At 39.1% G+C, this 17195-nt stretch overlaps 1 protein-coding gene across 2 annotated transcripts in view; it reads right to left on the reverse strand.

The window, feature by feature from the left end:
* Positions 1–508: 508 nt before the first annotated feature.
* The window catches only part of PIEZO2 (piezo type mechanosensitive ion channel component 2), a 211957-nt gene continuing 195270 nt past the window's right edge, over positions 509–17195 (reverse strand). For both annotated transcript variants that reach the window (XM_083746718.1, XM_083746717.1), the window contains 14 exons: positions 16937–17119; positions 16014–16263; positions 15087–15219; positions 14177–14324; positions 13858–14072; positions 13559–13717; positions 13001–13148; positions 10577–10765; positions 10034–10126; positions 9287–9459; positions 7944–8063; positions 7021–7100; positions 6652–6820; positions 509–5101 (listed from right to left, as the gene is read on the reverse strand). In XM_083746718.1, coding sequence (XP_083602844.1) covers positions 4849–5101; positions 6652–6820; positions 7021–7100; positions 7944–8063; positions 9287–9459; positions 10034–10126; positions 10577–10765; positions 13001–13148; positions 13559–13717; positions 13858–14072; positions 14177–14324; positions 15087–15219; positions 16014–16263; positions 16937–17119 — 2313 coding nt within the window. In that variant the 3' untranslated portion in view covers positions 509–4848. The remainder of the gene's footprint in view (positions 5102–6651; positions 6821–7020; positions 7101–7943; positions 8064–9286; positions 9460–10033; positions 10127–10576; positions 10766–13000; positions 13149–13558; positions 13718–13857; positions 14073–14176; positions 14325–15086; positions 15220–16013; positions 16264–16936; positions 17120–17195) is intronic.

A 17195-nucleotide genomic window follows, 5' to 3' on the forward strand; every position in this document is an offset into this window, starting at 1 on the left:
CCAGAGTGGCTGGGGAAACCCAGCCAGATGGGTGAGGTATAAATAATAAATTATGATGATGATGATGCCATACTTCACTTACCACAAAAAGTAAACCACTAGGAGGTTGTTGTTTTTTTACTACAGTTAAGCAATATATAAATTTAATGAAATAGATAAAAAGTACAATCTTTTGGGGAAGCGCATTTGTTGCACAAGACCTCTAAATCAACTTTAATTGCATGTCCCAAATCTGCTAAATATCTGATTGAATCCCACCCAAAACTATCAGCCATCTATAAGTGCCCTTAGTGCACTGGGTATATGTTCCTATCCCTTTTCTGAGCTTCTGAGGAGGGAAGGACCTCACTTAACACACTTATGTTGGAACTCAAGCCCAGCATAATGACACTGTCCCTTTCACTCTGGACATAGTGGTGGGATCATGGAAAAAACTAATTTTGGTGCTCATAAATTTTTGTTGCTGCGCTGATGACATCAGTGATTGAAAAATGGCAACAGAGAAGTATTATTGTTAAAAGAAACTTTAATCAAGAAAAAGGCCTTTTCATATCATAATTACATTATACAAAGGGTATTAGTATTTTAACATTTTTTTTGCTAGTCACATTGCCACTGTTTTTTCACACTGCATTTCAGGCAACAAAATCAAACACTAAACCATAGCTTGACATAGTGCATTCATAGCTTTTTACATGTATTTACAGTTTTAGCTGCAAGGAAAGATGTTGAAAGTGGGATGGATCAATAACTACCAGAATTGAGACACCATGGCATTCCTGCTTTCTTAAAAATCTATTCTGTGCAACATTCTCTTTTCCAATTAGTCTTATTGAGTGTGCCTACACATCTCAAGCACAGGCACCTCCTCACTTGCATGTGTGTCATTTGCATGCACCTTTTTCATCACCAAAAGAGGGTGGAACAGGGGAATCCACACTTGTGCTCACCCTGTGTAAGTAGGGATTCCCTCGTACATGATTTTTGTTTAAATGAGAGGCTGGGTCCTAGAGGTACATTAGATAGATAGCTATATTTCCACCCCAAGGTTCGTAGTATCAGATAGAAAGCACACTTAATCACTTTTGCTGACTGACTTGCAATGATCCCCACAGACATTCATGGTGTTTAACCTTACCATGGAAATGAGCTTAAGCCACTCTTGGAGCCATCTTTCTAGAAGTTCTTGCTCTAACAGAAAAAACACTTCCATTATTGGATAGTGCTTATCTTCAAGAAATAGTCACCAGGGCTCAGGCATACTTGGATGCCATGCCATTTGCCTGGTCATGAAAGTTTTAATCCTAATGTGATGGGAAAGACTGCAGTTGGTTACTCAGTGGCAAGAGAAAAGCACTCTGCACAAAGCTGGAGGTACTTTATTACTTCACATGTTCCAGGACATGGTCCTGGTACAAATCAAGGCCGATCCCTAGGTGTAATGTATCACAACGTTGTTCTAAAAAAAGAAGAAGATACATATAATTAATTCTTTGAAAAACGTTATGCTTTATAAATAACATGCATGTACAGGAGAGATAATCAGACACACAGTTTTCATTCAGTAAGGATTTAAATGTGATTTAAGACTTTAATCTGCTTTGGTGGTTGTGTAGAGCTCAACCATGCTACTTAAGAGCCCTATATCGCTTTGATCAGAAAAAGGCAGTAGAGTTTTGGAAGATTCAAATAACCTGCTGTTTTCTATGTCCAGTCCGGTACACAGCACCTTGAGGACACAGGACATGTACAAAGGACTTTTATTTCCTAGCAGATGGCATTTGAGGACTGCACAAATCTTCATGTATTGTTACAGTTTCAGTGGGAAGCATTTCCTTTAAAATGATGATTACTGGCCCAAAGTGACAAGTATGGCTTGAGAATGGAGGAGTAATAAATAACTAGCAGAGGTCAAGAAGGCAGAGACATATTAACAATTACAAAGTCAGCAGGAACTGCAGCACCTTCTGGGGCATTATACTTTAGAAAAAAGATGTCTAAAGTGGGAAAGTTTTGAGAGGCTTATAAAATCATGGATAGTGTGCAGAAAGTGGAGAGAGATGTTTTCGTCTCTTTCCTAGTACTAGAACATGAAGCCATTCAATGAAATTGAATGGAAATAGGACAGCCATACATAACACATAATTAGCTCATAGAATTTGCAGCCCCAATATGAGGTGATGGCCACTCATTCTGGATAACTTTAAAATGGAGTATTTAGACAAATTCTTGATAGCTAAATGCAACTGCCCAATTCTAAAGCAAGGTGCTCCTGGATACTAGCTGCTGATGGGAAAACAACAGGGACAAACTCTTCCCTCCATGGCCTACTTGCGAGATTCATGGAAACGTGAGGTAGGCTGCAAGGGGAAACGGGGTGCCTGACTTTTGTCTAAATCTAGCAGGGCCATTCTATACCAGTCAGCTTCTCTATTGGTTCTGTCTTACAAATTTGATTCAAATTCCATAGGGGAGCCATGTTAAATCTCTTGCAGTAAAACAGTAGCAGAGGAAAATGATATTTTTGTTAGCTTTCTGGCACAAGCTCTTGTGGACTGCAGCCGTTGTCAGATACATGAAGAGTTCTCCTTAAGAAGTAGGCGCATTTAGCTACATAGGTAAAGGGAGGAAAATGTGTAAAAAATGGGAATAAAGGGCCCTGAAACATCTGATTTCTAAGTGAAGTCTAATGTATGCAAGTTTTCATCTTGTGTAAGTTTAGGGTCTGCATATACGGTATTTGTAAACACTTCATTTAAGTCTTTAAAGGACGTTGTTTATGTTGCTTCTGTCAATGGTTTTTTTACAAGGAGAGCTAGACTAACTATGCTTTGTTAGGAAATTATAATAACATTTGAATATGTGTCGAGTCACCATGCGTTTTATTGGTGCAATATCCCAAAGTGGTTTATTTTGGTGTGCACTTCCTAGTGTCAATATGCTAATTTTCACAGTATTGAAATATACCAGCAATGTTTTGATGGAAACAGATAAACTGTGTGGGCATGTCATGTCACAATTTTCTTCTACCTAACATACACCCTAGACTAAAATGTGCAAGTAATTTTACAGTTTCCTGTTCAGTTCCCATCTACCTTCTAGTGACTTGTAACATTATCAAATACAATAAATAGTTATGATAGTTCAATGATTACTGACAATCTCACTACGTAGACACTTTCAGTTTATAAAAAAATTCATTCAATGTAAACAAGCATATGAAAAAATACTTCTGAAATGACTTTGCAGCATATGCTTTATTTGTCAGTATGGAGTGAAAACTGCACAGTAAAACCCCTTAGCATACCTTATCCATTCAGTGATTTTTCTGTTGCTGAGAAATTGCATTTTCTAAACCATGTAATGCAAATTAAATTGCAACACTTAAATGTTCATGCTACACTGTCCTCCACTAAATAGCCGGTGTTCACCAATAGCAATAATTTAAGAAAAGCCCCTTTTTTTCAAGCTCATTATATATATGTTTTATCATAATTAGGAACTTTAAAAACACATCCTGGACATAAAAACGAGAATTTGCATATGTTAACATTTCTGTATACCTGAAACACTGGAAGGAAATACTAGGTAGAAGTCAGATGGTTTACATTTAAACGTCCGTTTAGGGTGATCTTTTTCTTTTGCTTCCTACAACATGCTTCCCCCTATTTTGTCTTTAAATGTTTCCAAGAAATCAAAGGCTGGGTTCAAATGAAATGCAAAACCATGATTAATGGTATTCACCGTTTAAAAAAAATCACACCATGGTTTTGACCTTTCCAATGTACAACAGTAATACAACAGTTTAAAGCTGCTTGTCCTTTCCCAGCTGGCCAAGACTCAAGCTTCTTAAATTCATTCTAATTTCCATGGTGCAGCAGCCTCTTAAAGCAGAGCAATGGCCCTAACTGTGGTTTGTCAATGGTCTGTGAATTCAGACATAACAGCAAACCACAGTCGGCGCGCACTGTGGTTTGTAAACCAGCTCTAAACTGTGGCTTCAGGTGCGAGTTCGTCAGCTCTCAACCAACCATTGTTTTTGGAGAGGCTTGAGTTCAGATATTAAAACAAACGATAATTTGTTTTGCCAAACATACTATATTTGAACAAGCCAAAGGCATCATAAAGTTCAACTGGCTTATTTAAAAAAATACCTGGCTACTTGGGAGCAATTGGCCCAGCAAAATATTACAACGCTTCATAATCATTATTCGCTAGTTAAACTTTTGACAGTTTTTATTTTCCTGAGTAAAGTCACTGATGTTTTCAATGCCTCCTGTTAATTGTTCAAATAAAATAAGGCAGTTAAAGATAATGTCAGTGAAGTTTTTTTCCTTCCAGAAGTACATCTGCAGATCTGGTTTTCTAGAAATGCACATAACAAAGTTGCCTTCAGCACCCTCTGTAATCCATTGTCTTGGATTTTCTAACGACTCCTCAGATCACTGCTGCCCCTTGAAAGTGATGCAAAACAGCATATTGCATACCACTCCAGAATAAGTGAGGATCTGATTAATTCAGCTGTGATATCCTTCTTTTTCCCTTGAGAATGAGAGCTGAAGTCCAAGTCAGACATGGATGCAGAATATTTTGTTCACTAAAATGAAAAGCAGATTTCTCTGATGTTAGAGGAGTTGTATTTGAAAACAAAGGCTAGCTTTCTTCATCTTTGATTTGAAAGGCAGCATATATTTCTAGGGAGCCAAATGGACTCCACAAACAGAAAATTCATTGCTACCTAATTATAAAAGGCTTCCCTCTTAAGAGAATGTTGTGCTTTGTTTTGTTTTTTTAAAAAATGACAACCAGTTGAAGTCATCTTGAATTATAATGCAAATCCCGAAAAGATCAATTTGTTTTTTCTCTAGTCCATTTGATCATAGTCTCTGGGGAGCGGTACAGGAATATTAATTTGGCATATAAATCTTCTTCCAATTCCAGTTCACCAGTCTCCCGCACTAAGAAGATGTCGGTGCACAATTTGAGGATGCGATCTACATTGGGAAGCTCTTCAAACATTATGGAGTGGGAAATCCCACTGAAGAACTCACGGACAAATTTCCCTATTACCAGGACAACTGAAGCATATAATCCCATGATGCTGCAAAACAAAGGGGGGAAAGGTAATAATATTTTAAAATGTGAAAAGATTTAAAATGTAATCACAGAATTATGAAATGTGGATACTGAGAAGAAAGTAAAACATAAAAATACAGCCAATTTATAATTCACTTTCATTTTAATAGATTAATTCATCCAAATTACTTTTCTTTCCTACCTCACCAAAAAGAAATGTCCCTGTCCTGAGGGAAGTATACAACATAAAGAAAGACTTAGGAAAGAGATGGAAAGACAGAGGCACAAGTAACAGGGAAAGAATATGCAAGTACTATGACACATGCTTGAATGTAGTTTCTGTAAAGGTAAGGATAGAAGACTTATGCCAGATGTTTACAAAGTCATTAAAATCTAGGATTGTGGTAGCCTGCCTGTATCAACATGGTTTCGTCAAATGAAGGCTTAGCAAGCTGAATGATTAGGAGTAGGGCTGGGCAATATTAGGATTTCAACATCACAATGTATCACCATCCAAACATTGTGGTTTGGCGATACACCGTGATGTTGAAACAAGTTGTTTTGGCCCAAGCTGGCAAGGCATGGGTTGAAACTGCCTCAGCTCTCACTGCGGGAGCTGAGGTGCTTTTACCCCAGTGCCTTGCAGGCCAGGGCCAAGGTGCCTGCTGCTCAGCTGGGAGGCAAAAAAGCTCCCACCCTCCAGCTGAGCAAGCCCCACTGTCTCCATTGAGGGACAGGCAGCTGCCTGCCCCTGAATGGAGAAGTTTAAAGGTGCCACCAGTTCACACAAGCCAGAGGCTCCATTACACCTGAGGGAGTTGTCTTTGCTGCGCTGAGGCGGGTGAGCTACTTCTTTCTCCCTGGAAAGAGGCCGCTCGCCCTCCCCTCACTGTCCAAAGATGAAAGAGGCACTGCTGACTGAGCTGGACAGGCTCCATTTGCAGTGCTTTCTCTGCCAGCGCAGGCAGTGGGCGAGAAAGAGGCAATGTTAGACTTCATCTGGGCAGTGTGAAGCCTCCTGCTCCCCAGCATACAAGCAGGAGAAGGATCAGGGCTCCCTCAGCTGGTGAGTGGGAGCACTTTAACAGAGCCCCCACCCTGCTGCTGGCTCAGGGGCTCCGTAAAACTGCTTGGCTGAGGCAAGGACAGCCGCCCGCTCCTCAGCCAGGCAGCTGAAAGAAGTGGAGGGACGAACAAGCTGTACTGCAGTTTCACTCAGCTGCATCTTGTTTTGTCCCTTGGCGTGCTGGAGGCAGAGGGACTCACTGGCAGTTTCACCCACAATATACCGCCAAGTGAAGCAATCAGCATGGTCTGCCCCTCATTCTGGCAGATATAATGATACCCAGTGCTTTTTTTTCTACACCAAAAAGTGCCGGAAAGCACCACCCTCAGAAGACCCACCCTAGAGCCCATCTTCCGGCAGGAGGAGGGGGAGAGCTCCTCGCGAGGCAAGGGCAGCCCAAGCCACCTCTTCCTCCCAGGAGTTAGAGGTCACCATGTGCAAAGGTGGCTTCTTTAAACTGCTTCTCTGCAAAACCCCTCACATGATATTTGTAGAAGATGGTTGCTTACCCATAGCCTGCCAAGAATCCCAGGCTAGGAGGGCTAACTTTGTCACTGAACACAATAAGTTCCAGACTTGTATTTCCTGCTCCTAGAGTTTTTTTAGTCTGGTTTAGAACCCACCACTCAGTTTCATTATTCCTGGACAGTGAAACAGTGATGTCTTCATTTTTTCCATCTACAAAAACCAAACAAACCATTTTGTCAGTATCTTATGTGCAAATTATCTTAATTTCAGCTGTTATCTGAGGAATTTTGCTTCAGCTCCTGTACCCACCCTATTCAGGCAGTCATGCAATCTAGACAATAAAGTGTCTGAATCAGGGTGCATTATGAAATAATATTCCTGTTAGAAATGAGCAGTGGATCACTCCATACCTGTCAAGAGCTGCTTTATGGGTTTTGCAACAGAATCACTAGGTGCCTTGATATAGCGTGGATACACTTCATGCAGTATTCTGCAAAAGAAAAATAAATTGAGGGAAATACCAATACAAGGTCATTTGAAATTTGCCTTGGATATAAGTTTTACAACATGAAAGTCCTAAACAACAAGACCACAGTCAAACCTGGGAATTACTCTTCATGGCACTGGATTCTAATACAGAGCTTTCCAAACTTTTCAAGTTGGTGTTTGTAGACATGCATTATTTCACAACACAGTAATTCAGTTTTACTAGCAAACTGAAGGTTAACCTAACCCCTTTCCAGCCCCAGGAGAAGTGTTCACATGGCACACCAACACACTAGTGTGTCGCAAGACAGTTTGGAAAGCTCTGTTTTAATGGAATTTACAGTATTTTTCTGTCAGTAGCTAGCCCTGCCTCCACTAAATATTCTCCACTTAGGGTAGAATGAGGGCCACATGAGAGCTTCAGGTTGCATCTTATTGTATGCATTTCTCAGCATCTCCCTTCCTTTCTACTTTTGCCTCTCTCCCCTTCAGCACCTCATCAGGTGCCTCTGACCTGCAATAATTCAGCCTTTCTCCAATAGCTAATTGCCAAAGCTGACAACATCAACATCTTCGTTTGGTAGCGCATGTCCATGCACACAGCAGATGGTAGATAGGACTCCTCCCCACTTCATTATAAGAAAGTGCAGAAGGATAAATATAGTTAAATGAGGTGATCTTACTGAAAATTGAAATAACTACAAAATGCCACTTTGGAAATAAGGCAACAGTTTCAACACATTTTTACAGGAATTGCAATATTGCAATTTTCTTTGCCCAAGTCAGTAATTTGTAGCTCTGCTTATAAGAAAAACCGACATATTAATAAACATAGAAAATGACTTACACAGGTGCAGGTTGCATTTGGTTGTCCATCATTTTAGCAATAAGTTTTCTTGCTTGCTTTCGTAGGTTGTGACTCTGTTTATCAGATGCTATTTCTGCTTTTGCTCCAAGGGAGAGGTTTCTTTAAGAAAATGTGTGAACAAGAGTAAGACGGTGCAACAGTTCATGAATGTACAATTGCTCTGACTTTGCTGTATTCAAAATGCCATTCTCACTGGGTGATACACTATGTTATATTTCTTTGAGAACTAGGAATGAAGGCCAAGATCCAATTCTGGCAGACCCCCAATACTGCAACAGACAGGAATATGGAGGGCAGGATTCATTACTCATAGGGAACTTTCTTTCTTTTCATTGTAGGGAATTGCAGGAATTGCTGGCCAAACAGCCACAAGGCATCTGCACCTCCTTTTAAAAAACAAGGTAGACACAGAGGCAGTCTTAACACGTGAGATCTGTATGAGGTATGAATGGAGGATCTAGCAATGTGCAGATTCAAGAGCAGAAACAAATCCAATCCGTACATTGGTCAGGATAGTTCAGATTGGGTGAATCCGCATTAGATTTGCTTTTGGGCAAATTACCGCTCCATGACCATTGGCAACTCAATCCTATAATATTAATATAATGATAATGAGTTATTATTTATACTCTGCCCATCTGGCTGGGTTTCCCCAGCCAGTCTGGGCAGCTCCCAACCGAAAAAAACACAATACAGCATTAAACATTAAAAACTTTCCTAAACAGGGCTGCCTTTAGATGTCTTTTAAAAGTAAGGTAGTTGCTTATTGCCTTGACATCTGATGGGAGGGCATTCCACAGCGCAGGCGCCACTACCAAGAAGGCCCTCTGCCTGGGTCCCTGTAACCTCACTTCTCACAGTGAGGAAACCGCCAGAAGGCCCTTGGCACTGGACCTCAGTGTCCGGGCTGGACAATGAGGGTAGAGATGCTCCTTCAGGTACACTGGACCCGTAACTGCAATGGTTCAAAAATAATTGCCCTGCCCCCGTTGAAGCAACATCTACATCCAAGTACTATCAGAAAACCCAACTGTCCTTTATTTGATGCTAATAATTTTGCTGCACCTAGAATGTCATGATGGGAGGCGTTTGTCCTTGCTTCTTTCCATTTTCTAAGAGATGACAAACAAGTGATCCGGATTTACCACAATTGTACCAGAATGTATGTGTTCTGCAGGGAGCTCATGGATTTGGCAGGGGGGCTTTTAGCTGGCTCCTAGTGCCAGGGAACCTTAGAGGGATCCCTAAACGATGATATGTAGGGATTGTGTCAGTCACTAGACAAACAACAATAACACAATATTTTAGCAATGAAGCCATACCTTTGAATACTCCATGAAATAACTACAGAAAATTCAGCATTCTCTGCATTGAGCTCATCAATCATTTTTTTCCTGCTGGGAGGGCTGATAGTCCATAAGGAATTTGAATTGCCTTCTAGCTGTGCAACTGTTATATCTTCATTACCATAGTTTTCTAGAAACTGTAGAGCAGCCTAAAAAAGAAAAGGAGGAAGATGAAGCTTTTATCCCTTTGCCTTCAAATTCTTTTTGGTACTTGTTGCTGGTATCATTCTTCAGTAGCCCACAAAAAGATGGAGGGAGAGGCAGTTTGGAGAAAATATTATGTACTATGACTAGGGCAATAGCTGAATGCAAGGGGAAGTGCTGAATCAGCAAACTTCACCCAGGAAGAGCAAACAACTGCAACACATTTTTGTCAGTGCAGCATCCTAAAGCATGACATGCTTTATGCCATGACAAAGATTCTGGTATTACAGGCAGATGGAAATAACTCTACAGTCAATGGCAGTGCTTTCCACCCAATATTTTGCCATTACAAAGTATGAAAATTCTATTAATCATAAAATCAGTTGGAAATATGACATGGAGAATCTACCTCACAGAACGCTCATAAAGAATGTCTCAGTTCTTGTCGCTTTAAAACTACAACTACAGTTGCTATGAACTACAGCCTTCACTGTGTTTATTTGTTTGTTTCAAAGCACTTCTAAATCACTTGATACCTTAAAAGTTCAGCAGGCACTTAAAAGAAATAAAATTACTTACTGTATTAGAGCGAAAACTCTTTAGGAAACTGCTATATTCCGTTGATGTCATATTTTTTAGTTGACTCTGCTGAGCACTCATAGTAAAAATAGGCTGGAGAGTAAGAACACAGAGTTTAATAACAGAATCAGGATATATATTTTTTTTAAAAAAAGAATCAAAATTCAAGGCATTTATCGAGGCAGCCAACCTTCTCTGAACCAGCTATGTCCTTAGGGCTGGTCCAGATTGTGGAGCTCACAGAACACTGATTTTACACACAATGCAGGAACTGGGAGAATTCCTCAGTGCCAGGAAAAATATACAAGGTGGGCATCCCACACTCACTATTATTTCACATAAATCACATATCTTGCCTTCTAGGAGGGCTAAGAGACTTGGCTGTTTGTTTTTTTAAATGAAAAAACCCAGGGGCAGCAGTAAGGGCCTTCACAGCCATGGGCACTGGGCTGGCAACTCCTGACATACATTTATATAAGGAACGTTTAGTATTTAAAGGAAACAGATGAAGGGAAAGATGACATTTTAGTTTCTTGTTCGTACCTGATAACCTCCTAAAGTTATTGTAATGGATACATCAAGAGGTTTATTTGTGACGCCTGCAACAGATTTAATTAGAGACATGAAGAGCAGAGGGAACCAAACGATGCAAATCAGCAAGACGATAATCATGCCACCCATTCCATATTTCACAACCTTCTTCTTCTTCTGGCCCCTTGGCTGTGGATATCGCTGTAATTAGCAATATAAAACATTAGGAGACTATATTGCGCTTTTCTAGAATTTTTAAACATTATTTTACTTTTGGATTTTATGTGCAATCTTCTAAACTCAGAACCTTATTTCAGTATTTTTTAAATATATATATATGCTATATGTTACAAGCATCTCCCAAAATTTAGTGTATACTTATTTTAGCCATATATATACTTCATATTTCAAGGAGCCATAAGCCCCTGTCTTGCCATCCATAGTTAATCATTTAAATGTTATTAGAAGGCTGCAGCTTGCAGATAGGTTGGTCACCCTTAAGAAAACCATTATCATCCAAGGATGGGGGCAGACAGTGAGCTGGAAACATCTTAAACCAAGTACCTAGTATAATAGCATAAGGCTTGTTTTGCATAGGATAGGAATGAGTTTGATGTAAAAAGCCCTTTGCAGTTCCTTGTCTTAATCTATCTGGGTAGATTTCTAGCCAGTTTTTGTGTGCTCTTCCTTCAGTGATTGCTTTGGCTCTTACTTTCAGAATCACTTCAGCATATGGCAGCCACAGGAAACAACCATTTGTGCATCCTGAATATATTCCGCCATGCAGTGAATTCAGCTTTTGGCATTCCACCCACATGTTGGAGTCTGCAGTGGCATGCTAAAGTCTAAGGTAGTACAGGGCAATGGTAGTATATTTCTAGTTCAGCATGTACCAATATCTGCTAACATTCAACACAGGCTGTTTTTTGGGCATCAAGCCCAGAAGCAGTTGTGAGAAAAGGCCTTGAGACAGTCCCTGGGTCTATCAGTTGAGGAAGAGGAGTTATTAAATTAGACACCATAACTCATAAAAAGGTGATGGTGAGGTTACTGTAATCTTAAAAAAAAAAAACAGTGAAAAGGAAATAAACTGGACATACAGGAATTTACAGTATTGGCCTATACTGGCTCAAAAAAGCTAACAATGCATGCAAAATACTGATTGCATGCCAAAAATAATAAATTAGAGTTGCAAACTAATTCCTACTGAAGTCAGTGGCAACATTTCAAATGCTTTTAATGGATCTGGAGTGCACCCATAGTTGAAATGTTGCAGTGGTCCATTTAGAAGCTATTTCCTGCAGTTCACATGAATTTATGTTGAACAGTTCTGCTTTTGGTTAAGAGTTCCTGCTTCAGGTAAGTAAATAAGGAACTTTTTGGACCATTGCATTTGAACCAGGTTCAGCTGTTATAACTTTTTATGCCCTGGTCCTAAATTCTTAGTTGTTTTTTTAAACTACTGTTAAATTTAAGACTTCTGAAAAGAGCTGAAATAACGTTTTCTGGGACCCTTCAGTTTTAATTCTTGTCAGGCTTTTAAAACATCTCTGGAATATGTCTATACAATTCAAGGTTTACATTTGCAGACACAATTGTGAAGGTACCTGAAAGAAAATTAGATGAGCACAAAACTACTTGAAACACCATCAGTGTAAGAACATAAGATCCCTATTGGATCGTACTGGTACGATCACGAGAAGAATGCCACCTTAAAATATTAGAATATATAGAATTTGTCAGCATGGCAAATAGATTGTATATAGATTATATGGAAAGATATTGCAATAAGAAAATAATCGTAACAGGCTGACAAAAAATACTTAGCAGTAGAGGTTACAACGTGAGATAGTGTAAGTAAGGTAATGAAAACAACTTAGTATAGTAAGAAAACACAACTGAAACGATAGCAGATAGGAAACCAGGGGAAGAATGGGAGTAAAGGTTAAGGTTTATAACAGTGAAAGAAATTGGAGAAATAAATTATGTTATCATTGATATTCATATATTATTTTTCTTTATTATCCTGTGTAATAAAGGACTGTAACACAGTATGCTTTGATGATATGATAAAACAAAAAAGCAAATAATTTTATTTTTCTTAAAGAAAATATCCCTATTGGATCAAACCCATCTAGTCCAACATCTAGTCCAACCCAAAATTTAGTTTATTCTTATAACTTTTCATAAGGGAGTTGCTCCAGTCCCGTAATCATTTTTGATTACCGTTTTCTGAATTTTTCCCACCTACACAATCTCTCTCATGAGATGTGGTGAATAGAACTGTGCAGAGCAATACTATCATAGATTTGCATAAAGGCTTGATTTTCAGATATGAATTTTCTATCTTGTGCTTCTTCAAGATCTTACACTATGATCTATGCCCTCATAAAACATTTAATGAAAATAAACGGTTGTTTTTTTTAAAAAACTTACTTTTTCAGACTCTCGCCAGCACTTTAGGATGAATATATGAGCATAAATATCTTCAACACAGATCCAGCTAGAGAGACTTAATGTGGTATCTGTCCAAACCCAGTCCATTACTGCCCTCAGCTCAGTTAAGAATGGTACCAAGCGGAATCTAGACAAAGAGAAATAATCACAGGTGAAGGTTCTGTTTTAACTGAAGAATATTAAATCAAGTATGTTGTAGCATTTAAGATTTCAGGTGATTTATGTGCTGATTTTTAATTGTTTTGGTTAACTTTTGGGAGTTCTAAAAGATTAGTTACATTTCTGATCATTCATGGTTCTAACCCAACATGACTAGTTGCTTTGACTGCACAAAGGAGATTTAAATGTTCCTGTCACTGCAGCAGCTCTGTGGTCACTGATGATGCACTGATGATTATCAAATCATACTGAATAACTCAAATATATGTATTAAAAGTTGTATGCCACTCCTGAAGACCCTATTTGGGGGTAAAGGCAGCTTGTGAATGTCACTATAGCTAAATAAATGTGTGACTGAAAAGAAATATCCATACTCACCCCTGAAATAAGAAGAGGTTTACATAATTGTAACTTTTTGTGAGGAAATTGCCAAGTACACGAGTTGGGTAGCCACAACGTATCTGATATGCCGATAAGCCAAAATAAACACATTTCACAAAATACCAAAGTTGTGCAACAATATTTTGGCTAAATTTCCTGCAACATAAAATAGATGGGAGAAAATGAATATAGACACACATACTTTGATCACATTTTAAAGGCAGTAGACTAAATCACTGCTAAATTAAAAGCATAATACTTTTTTAGAAAAACAAAACAAAAACCTAAACACGTACCTTTCTGTTACTCCAGGCAAGATAAAGAACATCCAAAAGTGTATACCAAAAACAAGTATGACCTGGAAGATGACTTTTCCCATGACAGTCTTTCTTAGATACAGTGCCCGATCTACTACCATGGTTCCAAACTGAATTAGCACCATCACTAAGAATGCACTTGGCACTTGGTCCTCTGATAATGAAGAGGTGATATCTGCTGCTGCAGAGTGTTTCTGCAAAGGAAAACAGGAGCAATAAGGTACAGGGAGCATTTGTCATAAGAGATAGTCATTTATGACAAAAAAATTCCAAATACATCAAATTCTTTATAACATACCCCAAAAGCCCAGAATCCAAACACAATGATAATGAAGTCGACAGTATCAGCAAGGAACATCAGGACATAAACATCAGTCACAGCACTGTAATCTGGGTGGATAAGATTGTAGAAAAACTGTTTGATGGGCACATATACCTGAAGGGTCCTGAAATAACAGAAAATACAGTCTTACAAATAACTTTATGTAAAGAACTATGCAGTTTAATTTACTACTCCCAAGAACTTATACATTTCCTTAGAGATAACTACAAAATGCATGAAGTCAGACGTGGGGACCATGATGGCCCTTCGGTCCCATATGAGGGAGAAAACCAAGTGAGCCTGAAGGTCTGGCTTGCATTGTGCTCTTGCCCATTCCTAGGTGTAGAGAATGCAGATAATGACTCAGGCCTCCTTGGTATTCTTCCCCAGGCCCCACCCCACAGCCATTGTACGTCACACCCTCATTGAGTGTTTTCGATTGACTTGGATATGTCCTTGAACTTTTATAATGCAGTTTGATTGTTCAGATGAAGAACAATGTGTATGTGTGTGTAGAAAGCCCATTGTTTTGCTCTGCCAAATATTGTTTCTGATCTTTCCCACCGCTGATATGTGGCCCTTGGAAGGTTGCTCAGAAGGGACTGTGGTCCTCAAGCTGAAAAAGATTCCCCTCTCCTGCTCTAGAACATTTAGGACAAGTGAAAAAGGACAAAGACACAATGTGGGAGAATATGAAGACAAACAAAGAGAGAATCGGTGCACTGGTAAAACTGTTACTTGGAGCCTCAGGACTGAATAGTGCTTTGTTACTAAACCTTCAGATATCAGCATTTTATGGAATTGCAATCTTCTAAAAATCCTACACAAAGCATTGCAGAATCAATTCCTGATTTCATTTAAACTGATACAAACTTTAATTGCTCACTTTTTAATGGTAAATGCCTTAGCTATGATAAGTTGTTCCCGCAGCTTGTCCATGAGAAGTTCTTTTCTTGATTTTTGTTTTATGCTCAGCACACTGCTTCCTTTTTGACTGCTGTTCCGTGTGCTGGTACTTCCTGAGAAAACAGTTGGAGGGAGAAATTACAAAGTGATACATCCATCTTAAACCTCCGTTTACCCTGAAAAGCAATTCACAGAGTTTTGGCATGATTCACATGTAATCCATCTCCTCCTTTGTACCCGTAAGGAGGAGATCAAATTCTGATTTTAAATAAACCACAGTTCCTTGTGATGTCTTAACTTTGAAGACTGTGGCATGCTGAAACAATGGTGGGCAAGAACAAGCAGGATCTAAAAAGTTCCATTGATAGTTATTTGAAAGGTAGTTTCCCATTGCCTGTAGAAGTGATCAGGTTGGGTAACATCTCCATCATAGCTCCCATAGTTCAGTTCACTCCATCCAAACAGTCATGCATTTCTTAAGCTCCCATTATTTCTCATCCTTGGTCCAGTTCATACATCTTTCCCTCCAATATTTGTGAGTTTTCTTTTCCTCTGTGAGTCTTCCAGCTGCCCCATTTCCCCCTCCCACTTGTGCAACTTGGCAGTCCTTCCATTTTTCCTCCTGCACCTTCTGACCAACCTCCTCATCTCTCTCCGCTTGTCTCTTGCCTCAGTGTGCTTTCCCCCCACTTCAGCCTCTCTCACTTGTTCTAGCCTTTAATTTAAAGTATCCTTACTTGCCTTCTCTGCTTGCCTTGCCTTGCCCTGTCTCCTTCTCCCGTCTCCCCTGTGGCTGCTTCAGAGTAGAAGGTGTTTCCTGCCACTGGCAAGAAATCAATGACTAAGCAAGTACAACGTGTAATGCCACATTCTGTTTTAGAGTCTTGGTCATGGACCAAATGCATACCTCTTTTTGAACGGTGTGAGGAGAAGCTGGATCTGTGAGAAAGCTGTGAGCCACTACTTGAACTTTTCCTACGGATGGCAGTCTGCTGCTCTGGGAAATGAACATGTATGGATTCAACAGATGCTGCCAAATTGACTGATGTCAAAGAGCCAGCAGAACCTCTCCTGTCCGACTCAACTGACTCATCATCAGAGTCGCCTTTACTGCTGCAGTTGTCTCCTCCATCATCTTCATCCCACAATCCATGACACTAAAAAAATAGATAAAGTTAAGCAATTATATTTAAAATTATATTTTAAAATTGGCTATTGTTGGGATTCCTTCTCTTTATAAAATACACATGCTAATGGAATACATTCTTATCTTCAAGTCACCTAACCTCTTGTGCACCATATTTAAAGAATAAAGCTACTGAAATACTTCATTTTAACTTTGTGTGCTGGTTCATTACTTAACTTCTAAAATGAGAGGAGGAGCTTTAGTTCAAGCATTCTTCAATACCACAGCCCTCATCAAGATTTTTGGAGCTAGTTATGGTTGAAAAGGCATGCAACAGCATTGTAAACAAGTTTTAGGGCCAAACCCTGGTTGACAAAGATCAGTTTTAAAGTCTTGGTTCTTTCAAGTTGGTTTAAGGGCACCAACAGATATTCCTGTGGAGCTGTTTGCTCACAAAAGCTTATGAGCAATCCATGCTAAAACTTTAAATCAGAAATTAAGACAGCTAACTAATCATATTCAGATCTGATTTTGCAGTGAAAACATTTCATTTAGTCTAATAAGTGTCTTCATGACTCTTAATATTTATAATTTGTAAACCGCAATTCAGATATGATGGAAAGTCAGCATGCTGCCAGCCACATCATTTTATACAAAAATATGAGGTTAAAAACAATAAAATACATTTTAAAATTCCAAACTACCTTTAAAATGGATCGATGAAAAAACAAAGCAAGTAGTTGAACGAGGTCATAGTGAACATAACCCTCTTTCTTCTCAACACCAATAATATTGGGAGGATGGTAAGGCTTGTCCTTGTTTAGTTCTAGTTGCTTATTCCAAGGAAAGAAGCCAAACTGGAAAAAATATTTTATAACAATTGTTACCTGTGCAAAAAAGAAAGAAAAAAGAGAAAGATGAAAAATAGCTTCATGATAATCACTGAAAATTTGGTAACATTCC

The sequence above is a fragment of the Podarcis gaigeae genome (genome assembly GCF_964106915.1).
Source record: "Podarcis gaigeae genome assembly, chromosome: 7".
NCBI lineage: Eukaryota > Metazoa > Chordata > Lepidosauria > Squamata > Lacertidae > Podarcis > Podarcis gaigeae.